General features: G+C 35.4%; 1 protein-coding gene across 1 annotated transcript in view; it reads right to left on the reverse strand.

Moving 5' to 3' along the window:
- The window catches only part of ctnnd2a (catenin (cadherin-associated protein), delta 2a), a 452,260-nt gene that overhangs the window by 96,765 nt on the left and 343,708 nt on the right, over positions 1 to 11,787 (reverse strand). Inside the window, exons 10-11 of the mRNA XM_073830570.1 lie at positions 11,178 to 11,310; positions 224 to 437 (exon numbers count right to left, since the gene is read on the reverse strand). Coding sequence (XP_073686671.1) covers positions 224 to 437; positions 11,178 to 11,310 — 347 coding nt within the window. The remainder of the gene's footprint in view (positions 1 to 223; positions 438 to 11,177; positions 11,311 to 11,787) is intronic.

The following is an 11,787-nucleotide window of genomic DNA, read 5'->3' on the forward strand; positions in this document are numbered from 1 at the left end:
CATAATTAAGATAATACATTACAATAATATGACAAGACACACTAATTTTCAATATCAAGCAGCAAAACTAACTGTTTTGTAAAAGTAGCTGGACATGGATGAGACCGGAAGCCAGACCCATAAAATTTACAAATGGCTGCACCCACTCTTATGGCGCAAATAAGGTGGATAATAAAACTCAAACTGAAAAAAGAGGCATATCAAAGCCAGCAAAAGTTCTTACCTGTGACCAGTTCTCTGACTTCCACATCAGAGGTCTTACGCAGCAGTCGGACCAGTGCAGGAATCCCACCGCAGTTTTTCAGAGCGATTTTATTATCATCATTGGCTTTGCCATAAACGAGGTTCCTCAGGGCACCGCAGGCGCTTCTGTGTACTTCAGCCATTCTGTGATCCAACAGGTCCACCAACAACTGAATACCTCCCTGCCTCCGTATCTGAGAGAAACAGAAAGATAGAGTTTGTGGGTAATGTGCATTTTCATATTTAAGACTTAAAGTCTGGGTTTGGAACAATAAAATCTACGTGAAGGCATCTAATGACCTGGTAAAGTCAGATTTAATGTAACATATGACAAGAACAATGTTCAACAACAAATAAATCTCATATAATAATATAGTTTTTGTCCACTTGAGGCACCTGTGAGCTGAAAGGGGCTTTGATAATTCACTCATATTCTCATTTTGAACTTGAACTCCTGATCTGAATGCAACTTCAATTGATCTAATCAAGAATTATTGGTTAGTGAGAACATGACGGCCTTGGTCTCAACTCTCGGGAAGACATTTAAAACGTTGACCTTTCCCTTCTGACATTCAGCACTGCTGCCTCATATAAATGAAAAAATGAAAAATAAAAAGTCTGAATTCAGTGTTAAGTCATACCAAGACAGCTTAGTGTCAGCCCATGAGATCATTCGGTGGATAAATGAACAAATAGGAGGCACTGAATCCATAACCAGTGTATTTGAAAAATCAATACTAAAGGGAGCCGGAGAATGACTCACTCTTCAGTCAGCTAAACAGACTGAGAGGTGTGAGTAAATCTCTATCTACACAGCTTTGCTGTTCTACACTAAAGTCAATTAAAGCCAGCCAAGTTCATTTGAGGATGTGAGACCCCTGACAAAAAACATGTGCTATTGAACGCAACGAAAAACAACACTAATTGACATCATCTTGATAGCCGGTGGCATTTTTACCTCACAAATGAACATGCTGCCATTATTTTTCTGATCTTCTTGTCATTTTAAACTGTATGACCTGATATTTGGCAAAATGCCTGAGCTGCTGTTTTCTATGGAACCCCGTTTCCGCTCTAACTGAATAATAAAAAAAAAGTTATTGCGACTTTTTAACTCTCAATTCTGACTTTTTTTCAGAGTTGTGAGATATAAACTTGTAATTGCGTGTTATAAAGTCAGAATTTCTCAGAATTGTGACTTTATTTCTCAGAACGACGAGTTTATATCTCACAATTCTGACTTTATAACTCGCAATTGTAAGTTTATAGCTTAAAATTCTGACTTTATTTTTCAGAATTGTGACTTTACTTCTCAGAATGGAGAGTTTATATTACAATTTTGACTTTATAACTTGTAATTGCACGTTTATATCATGCAATTCTAAGAAAAGAGTCAGATTTGCGAGCTTGTATCATGCAATTCAGACTTTATAACTTGCAACTCGGACTTTATTTCTCAGAATTGACACTTTATTTCTCAAAATGAAGAGTTTATATGCAAGCTTGTATCCCGCAATTCTGACTTTATAACTCGCAATTGTGAGCTCATATCATGCAATTCTGAAAAAAAGGTCAGATTTACAAGTTTATATCTCAAAATTCTGACTTTATTTCTCAGAATTGCGACTTCTTTTCTCAGAACGGTGAGTTTATATTGCAATTCTGACTTTCTAACTTGCAACTGAAAGTTTATATCATGCTATTCTGAGAAAAAAGTCAGATTAACGAGTTTATATCTCACAATTCTGACTTTATAACTCGCAATTGTAAGTTTATATCTGAATTCTGACTTAGAATTGTGACTTTATTTCTCAGAATGGAGAGTTTATATCGCAATTTTAAGTTTATAACTTGCAATTATGAGTTTATATTACGCAATTCTCAAAAAAAGTCAAATTTGCAAGCTAGTATCTTGCAATTCTGACTTTATTTCTCTGAATTGTGACTATTTCTTAGAATGGAGTTTATATGCGAGCTTGTATCTCACAATTCTGACTATAACTTGCAAATTCAAGCTCATATCAAGCAATTCTGGGAAAAGAAAGTCTGTTTTGCGAGTTTATATCTCGCAATTCTGACTTTTTTTTCTATGAATGGCAACTTTCTTACTCAGAATGGTGAGTTTATATCACACAATTCTGATTTTTATCAGTTTATAACACAATTGCGAGATTTTAAGTCAGAATTTCTCAGAATTGTGACTATTTCTCAGAATGGTGAGTTTATTTCGCAATTCTTACTTTATAACTCATAATTGCAAGTTTATATGAGAAAAAAGTCATGATTTATGAGTTCATTTAAAGTTAAAGTTTATATCGCAATAAAGTCGCAATTCAGAGAAATAAAGTCAGAATTGCGAATTTATTTCTATTTATTTCTAATTTATTTCTAGTTTATATTGCAATTCTGAGCTGGCTTTTTTTCTCAGAATTCTGACTTAATAACTCACAATTATTATTCACTCACACGTATTTGAAATAATAATTAATACTCTAATAGTATGTAAAAATGAAAGTGGATGGTGATTTTAACAGCCAATGTCCAAAAAGTAAATAAAAAAAAAAATGACCATAAAAGTAGTCCAAAATAACATCATACAGTTTTGGAATAGAATAAAAGCAAATAAATAATAAGACATTAGTCAATAAAAATCACAGTATGTTCCTTGGATATTATTAGGCAGCTTAATTTGTTGTAGTTTGATCCATTACAAACAGCAAGCCAAAAGCGTTTTGAACGATTTGACATAAAACCATCAGGGCTAAATTATTAAAAGAAAGTCACACCTGTGTCTATCTCCAGATTCATCAAGTGATTGCACTATGAATTTCCAATTTCCTGTCCCGCTGCCAACTGGCACACACAATACCCTGCTGCATTAGCTTTAGATGAGTGCCGGAGCAGCCCTGGCAGATGTGCTTCACTACAGTACGTCACTACAGATCAGCGCTCTGGCTTCACATCGCCACTCACTCCAATGGAGATTACAACCCCGTTTCTTTGTGTGGCTTTGTCTAAAGGTGAGAAGAGATCTTGTAGTCCATTCCATAAGGGTACTTCTCATCCTGTTTCTTCCTGTTTTCGGGTTGTACTGCATGTATGCCATGAATATTCAAACCACACCTGACAGAAAAACAAAGACACGGCTCATCCCGAGAGGCAGACAGACATGTGTGTCACCACACAAAAGCCTTCGTTTCATTCATGCGGTGAGATTCGCACTTCTGAAAACACAGTCCCAGTACACAAAACATCATATAGAGGAAGTACAATTAATTATCACGATCATCTGTTTGGAAGCAACAGATGTTTGGAAGTGACAAACAACAGAGGATAAAACTGAGGATGTTTTCTGGCAAGTTCTATCAAGACGACACTGTGCTGGTGAACCAATGGCGGTCACTTTGTTTGAGAAGCAAAGAACTCAGAGAAATTAATTGCAGCAGTGGAGACGCTGAGATATTCATTTAGAGGCATGAGCGGACAGGACGGAAGTGCTTGCTCTTGACTCTAGAGCGCACGTGCAAATGGATATTGACGGATTAGACTTTCCCTCCAAAAAGGGCTGATAAAGCTGAACTTTAGCCAGAGGCGGGCTGCACAAGAGACGGACCTGGGGAGCTTTGCTGGAGCCACCTGCTATAAATAGTGGCCAGTTGAAGACGAGAAAGAGCTGCCTTTGCACTTGGCCACTAGTTCAGCAGGAAGACCATAAACATCAGAGCTCGGTCTGTCTGGCTGAAATGCTGGGCTAATCAGTATTCTCCTCACCTCTGCTGCGGGAGATACTGCTCTGTCATCTGATAGCCGTTCTCCTTTCCCATCCGCGTCTGCTTCGGTGTGTGCGCTAGTTCCTGTCTGGCTAAAGTTCATTTACATCTATCTTTAAAAATGTCAATATGAAACTGCCTTCACTACCCGTTTGACTTCCGTAATGTGATGTATTTCGAGAAAATGACGTTCGGATGAGCAATTAAGGACAGGATACTGCAATAAAACACTCTTGACAGTATTTCATGCACTATTTTAAAACACAATCAGCAACGCACAAAGATTTATCGACAAGAGCAGTCTAATTCATGAAAAATTGACTCGTATGAGCAGTTCTTTTTAGTGAAGCAAGACCAACTGGTGGGTCTAAATGATAATCAAACCAGTGAGTTATTTTTACTATTGAGTCAGTGTTACCAGTGAGTCAGTTCTCAAAACTATACAATGCAAACAGTCCAAATGATTATTAAACAAATTATGTTTATGAGACAGTTCTTTTTAGTGAATTAAAATCATACAGTGTGACCAGTCCAACTGATTCCAGAATAAATTATTCTTAAGAGTTCCCTCTTTTAATGAATCAAATCTATACAATGTGAACAGTCAAAATGAGTGTAAATCAAGTGATTTTTATTATTTAGTTCTATTCAGTGAATCAACACTATACAGTGTGACCAGTCCAAATGATTCCTGAATAAATGATTCTTATGAGTCTGTTTTTTAAGTGAATCAAAGTTATACAATACGAACAGTCCAAATGATTATTAAACAAATAATTTTTTTGATTCAGTTCTTTTCAGTGAATCAAAACTAATGATTCTTATGAGTCGGTTCATTTTAGTGGATCAAAACTATACAGCATGACCAGTCCAGCTGATTTCCAAATATATGAATCTTATAAATCGTCTCTTTTTAGTGAATCACAAAAGTCAGTGGTAACAGTCCAAATGATAATCAAACAAACTATTTTTATGAGTGGTTCTTTTCAGTGAATCAGAACTGTACAGCATGAACAGTCCAACTGATTACCAAATAAATGAATCTTAAGAATCAGTTCTTTTTAGTGAACCAAACACACAATGGGAACAGTCCAAATGATTATCAAACAAATAATTTTTATGAGCAGGTTCTTTTCAGTGAATCAAAACCATACAACTGATGGGTCTAAATGATCATCAAACCAGTGACATACTTTTAGTGAATCAAAACTATACAGTGTGACCAATCCAACTGATTCACGAATAAATGATTCTTATGAGTCGTTCTTTTTAGTGAATCAAAACTATACAGTGTGACCAATCCAACTGATTCACGAATAAATGATTCTTATGAGTCGTTCTTTTTAGTGAATCAAAACTATACAGTGTGACCAATCCAACTGATTCACGAATAAATGATTCTTATGAGTCGTTCTTTTTAGTGAATCAAAACTATACAATGGGAACAGTCCAAATTATTTTTTAGTTAAGTTAGTCCTTTTCAATGAATTAAAACCATACAGTTCGACCAGTCCAACTGATTCCTGAATAAATGATTTATAAGAGTTGTTTCTTTTTTAGTAAATTAAAACTATACAATGTGAACATTCCAAATGATTATTAAACAAATGATTTTTATGAGTCCATTTTTTTCTTTTCAGTAAATCAAAACTGTAAAACATGATGATTCCCAATCATCAATCTCAATCCAACTGATTCCCAAATAAGTGATGAGTCGGCTCTTTTTAGTGAATCAAAACTATACAATGGGAACGGTCCAAATGATTTTTATGATTCAGTCCTTTTCAGGGAATTAAAACCATACAATGCAAACAGTCCAAATGATTATTAAACTAATTAGTTTTATGAGCAGTTGTTTTTAGTGAATCAAAACCATGCAGTCCAACCAGTCAAACAGATTACCGAATAAATTAATCTTAAAAGTCGATTCTTTTTAGTGAATAAAAACTATGCAATGTGAACAGTCCAAATGATTATCAAACAAACAATTTTTATGAGTCAGTTCTTTTCAGTGAATTGAAACCATACAGTGTGACCAGTCCAACTGATTATTAAATAAATTATTCTTAAGAGTTGGTTCTTTTTACTGAATCAATACATACAATGTCAACAGTCCAAATGATTATCAAACAAATCATTTTTATGAGCTGGTTCTTTTTAGGGAATCAAAACCATACAGGCGGTTATTTTTTAGTAAATCAAATGATCAAACAAATCTCATTTCAGTGATTCAAAAGTTACTATGTCAATCAATCAGTATCTGTACACTGATCTCAAGCTTAAAGAGATGATTTACCTAAAAATGAACACTTTGTCATCATTTACTATTTACTATACCCCTATTTTATTCCAAAACCTTTATGACTTTCTTTCATCTGTGGAACATAAAAGGTATTTATTATCTGAATGTCTCTTTTCATACTCAACATCAATGTTAAAGCTAACAAAAACTGTCTGGTTACTAATATCCTTCAAAATACCTTATTTTGTGTTCCACAACATGAGGGTGAGTAAATGACGACACATTTTTCATTTCCAGATGAACGATCCTTTACATACAATATAACATTGTAAGCATATGTGTTTGAGTTGGTAAAAAGAGCTCATGAGAGTCATTGGTTCGGAATTGGTTGGACTGGTCATACTGTATGGTTTTGATACACTAAAAAGCCTTCAAATAAATCACTCGTTGTAGTCTGACTGCTATATTGTGCAAAAAAAGGTAAGGGAAAAATAGAAAAAAGCCATTACCAAGCCCGAAACCATTGTGATGTTGACTAGTGTCATTTTTCACTATCCACTCTATAATGTGAAAGCATTTATGTATATGTATGTCGAGGAAAAATAATGGCAGGGGTGAAATGACTTGTTCAGGGCTTCGGCACCATCTGCTGCAGTACTGTCACATATAATTAACTGTACCGCTTTACCAAACAACCACACACACATACTGCTGGTCCGGTACCAATGTGTATCATTTAGATACCCTCAATGCTATCTTGCATAATTCATCAGTTGGTCTGTTTCTGCAGTCCTTGCGATGTCATTTCAGATGGACAGATGATGATCAGGTTTGGACATCTACTGCTGGTACTGTATTAAACTTTTGAAAAGGAAACTGCACTTAACTGAGAATGAGGCTGCAGAAACATTGTAGAAAACCTCAGGATATAATGAATTACAAATGTAGAATACATTGCACTAACACATCTTGTTGCGTAATCCAATGAGTTGCATAATAATGTACCGGATGTGTTAAATCCATGAACCATGAATAAGTGACCTTTTTAAAGAACTCAGATATGATGACTGTGGGATGAAACAGAGCAGTGGGTCTCAACTGGTGGGTCACGACCTAAAAGTGGGCTGCAGGTCCGTTTTGATTGGGTTACGAACTACATGCTAAATACATAGCAAAATGCAAAGCAAATAGGCTCACATACTTTTAAAAGCAATGAGAAACATCTTAGTTCACTGTTAACATTCTAGTTTAATTTATAGATGCGTATCCAATCAAAATCTAAATTATTTTGGTGTAAATTCGTAACTTTGCTTTACTCCAAACTTGCATTACAGCGTTGATCGACTGTTTGAAATAACTTCCATCTAAGAAGTGATTCTTATTTTATATTATTTTATATAGCGATAAAGGCTACGTTGATTAACATTGCAACATAAAAAGACATTATCCATATGAAAATACGCTGCCCTCCAAAAGTTTGGAAACACCCTAGAAAAGTGGGGTTTTGGACAATATTGGCATGAATCCTTTTTTAATTTGTGATAATTTTGCACTGATAAGGGACAACACAAACTACGAAAACATATCTTATTACATAAACAGTTTATACATTGAAAAAACTTACATTTTTGATTAATCAAAAATCCACCATTAGCAGCTATTACAGCTCTGCATAATCTGGGAATCCAAGCTGTTAGTTTATTCAAACATCGAATTGATATATTACTCTAAGCCTCCTGAAGGATTGCCCAAAGATGATTCACACTATGCTGATATCGTCCAAAACCACACTTTGCCAGAGGTGTTTCCAAACTTTTGGAGGGAAGTGTACCTTGAATAGCTTAAAGAACACATGTAGATTAACCATATACTGTTACTGATATAAACACAATTGTGAGAAATAAAGTCAGAATTGTGAGATAAAAACAAGTTTGTCTCTCACAATTCTGACCTTTTTTCTTTCAGATTTTTCTCAGAATTGTGTTATAAACTCACAACTGTGAGATATAAAGTCTAATTTTAATTTTAATTTGATAAAGTCTAATATGTTTTTAGAACTGCGAGTTTACATTCACATCTCACATCTCGCAATTTTGTTTCACCACTAAAAATTTCAAGACAAACTCACAATTCTGGGAAAAAAAAGTCTTGTGAGCTTACATCTAGCAGTTCTAACTATTTCTTGGAATTATTTCTCAGAATTGCAAATTTATGTCTCTGCAATTTAGATTTTTCTCAGAATTGTGTGATATAAACTTGCATTTTTAAGTTATAAAGTCAAATTTTTAGGGTAAAAAAGACTGATATGATAAAAAAAAAGATATATCAAGATATAAATGTGCAATTAAGTCGGCGCCGATAGGCGTGTGGTTAGCGCGCCGACATATAGCGCTGTTGCGCTCCGGGCGTCCCGTGTTCGAATCCCGACTCGAGGACCTTTCCCGATCCCACCCCCCATCTCTCTCCCACTTCGCTTCCTGTCCTATCTGATCTGTCCTATCATAATAAAGGCCAAAAAATAAATCTTTAAATGTGCAATTAAGTTTATATCTAGCAGTTCTGAATTTATTTCTCGGTAATGCGACTTTATTTCTCAGAATTGCGACTTTTTTTCTGCAATTCAGATTTTTCTCAAAAATTGTGTGAGATAAACTCATAATTGGGAGTTTTAAAGTCCAATTTTCAGAGAGTAAAGACAATTCTTTCACACAATTCATCTCACAATTCTGACTTAACTTGCAATTGCATGTCACAATTAAAACGTTGCAAATTCGAAATACAAGCTCGAAATTCTGAAAAAAAAACTGAATTGTGAGTTAATATCCAGCAGTTCTGACTTTATTTCTCAGAATTGCAAGTTTATGTTGCAATATCAAACAATTCTAAAAAAAAAAAAAAATTAATTGCGAGTTTATATTTTACTATTCTGACTTGCAATTGCGAGTTTATGTCTCAACTCTGAGAAAAAAAAGTCAGAATTGCAAGACATTGGCGAAAACACTGCGTTGTTTAACTCATAAGAGCTGCCATTTTTGGGGCATATGAGAAACATCTAACGACAAATGAAACAAAAGCGAAACTAAACCACATTACGTTTTGGCTGCACAGCGCAGACCGTTTATCAGCTCAGTCCGCAAAGCAAACAAACTTATCCGAGCTCAAAACAGCTTTACTCGGGAGCCAAGTTGAATTTGCGACACTGTTACTGCACAGTGCAGTTTTCCCGGGAAAACATGATTCGAATTTTCTCAAATGAAATGGTAAAATTCTCATGAAGTGACTCTCACAGCAGCTCTGAAGATAAGTTCATGTCGTCATATAATGAGACGCAAAGGCTGAAAATCACACTTGCTTTAGTATTTGTGTAGTAAACAAAACCACGTCTCCGCCATTCATACATACAGAGACTAGCGGAACATGCAAGATTCATATTTAAAACCGTCTTTTTGCATTTCAATATTCATAGACACTAGTCCAAAGCGATTCGAATTAAGTGACAGTCCTACTTGCGGCATTCTGCACTATAAAGTGAATTCCATTTTTATGAATGGACTCCACGGTTGCGTCTGTATTTTCGAGGAAAACAAATGGCCCTAGAAATTTAACCACAAATCAGAACATTTTGGTTTGCCCTTTGTGTTGTGCTTGAAAAAATTGCAGGGGTGACATCACGTCACAGGGTCTCTCTCTCCCTCTCTGTAACTTACACACCCAGATGCATTTTCAGGTACCGAAATTTTTCACCGTTTCATTTAATGTAAATCGGTACTCAGTAGTATCGACAAAATTTGGCACCAAGTTCGGTTCCCAACCCTACCCCTATCTCAAACATTAAACCATAAAGCTGTCATTTGGTTAAAAAACTGCCGGGAGATCTTAAAGCTTGTGTTTTGTTTGGCAACAGATTTATAAACGACTCTAATTACATTTGGGAAGGTTTGGCACATGTTGCTTTTCTTGCAAATGCACTTCATAACTAGTTGTTCATAGTAAGAGAGAGAGAGAGAAAAAAACAATTGAGAACCACCGATGAAAATAATATGCCAATTTTTGGCTTATTTCCAAGAAAACAAAACAGCACACCAGAGAAACTGAATATATAGGCCCAAATCTAATCAATCAAGTTATGATTGAACATTCCTCCAAATGTTTTATGAGAACAACATGAAACAAGTTCATTTCTGTGTGTGGTGAAATTGATGAACGGGCGGATCAAAGAAAGCAGGGGGATTCATTTAGTGTCTTTTCTTAATAAATAAGACATTTTTCAGATGGAGAAAAATGCTGGTTTGAAGTGGAGCTCATCGCTGGATAAACTAATTTGGCTCTCACTGTTTGTTTGTTTTTTTTTTTTTTTTTTCATTAAATATCATTTAAAAGTTTGTCGGCTAGCTCGTCTCTCCCTCTGTTGCTGTTTTGCTCCTGCAGATTTATTCTCCAAATTTAATTTCCTTGTCCTCCAAGCCTCTCTTAAGCCTCTGGGATACAATTATAGAGCTGCTGCGTGGAGAACGGCTGTCAATATGCAGCTTTCCATGTATTGTTTGGCTGTGCTATTAGTGCTTAATTACTGGAGCAATCCAAGGCACTCTTCATAATTGTGAAAACTTACTGCTAGGAAATCTACCTTCAGAGACCTGGCATCAAATTTCATTGAAGGGGTGAATTATTTGTCAAAGGTATGTACAAGAGTTAATTTCAAGGAACAACATGTATCAATAAAAATCTTTCAGTAGGTATTCCACAGCGATGTAAAAAAAAAATTGCCAGAAGATACGGAAAATTCAGCATTCAGATTGTACTTTCAACACTAATTACCTTCTCCAAGGCCACAAAAAAGCTTTCTAAACAGATTTTGCCTACAAATGTGCCTTTGATAGTCAGGTACATGATCATTACAAGTGATATAAATTTAGATTTACCTCAGCTTTAATCTTGTTGTCTCCAAAGCATAGATGTTGCAAATATGCGGCTGCGTTGGACTGAACTGAGGGAAACTGGTGCTGCAGCATCTGAATGACTTCAGGTAATTCAGGATCTCGCCAACCGAACTCCCTGTGGAAAAAGAGAGAGTAGAAAAGTGAGTTTCACACTTCTGTTGTACAGTAGGTGGTGAAATAGGACCTATACTGTATGCTGTAAGCTGGCAGACCTGCACCATTACCGAGAACATCTCTAACACATGGAGGTTAAAGTGAAATAAATGTCTTTCCAGAAACTGTTACAGGGAAAATGGTTTCCATTATTGCGTTATTGTTCTGAAACAGTGGGCTTGCAGAAGAGGTAGGAGTTTACAATTGTGAATGCCTGTGTGTATGTGAAAGTGTTTCTTCCAGTGAGAACAACTAGATTTGATAATTTTCAATGATGTTGAGGAATTTTGACAGAAAGATTGGTTGTACTCTGAGGGTTTTGAGGTTTCTGATGATTTACAGAACCCTGCTGAAGGAATTATTTTGTTGCTTCATAGAAATCAGATAGCAAATATCATAAATCACTAATATATATATTTTTTAATTTTCACAGAAGGAG

This window comes from Garra rufa, chromosome 24 (assembly GCF_049309525.1).
Source record: "Garra rufa chromosome 24, GarRuf1.0, whole genome shotgun sequence".
Taxonomy (NCBI): Eukaryota; Metazoa; Chordata; class Actinopteri; order Cypriniformes; family Cyprinidae; genus Garra; species Garra rufa.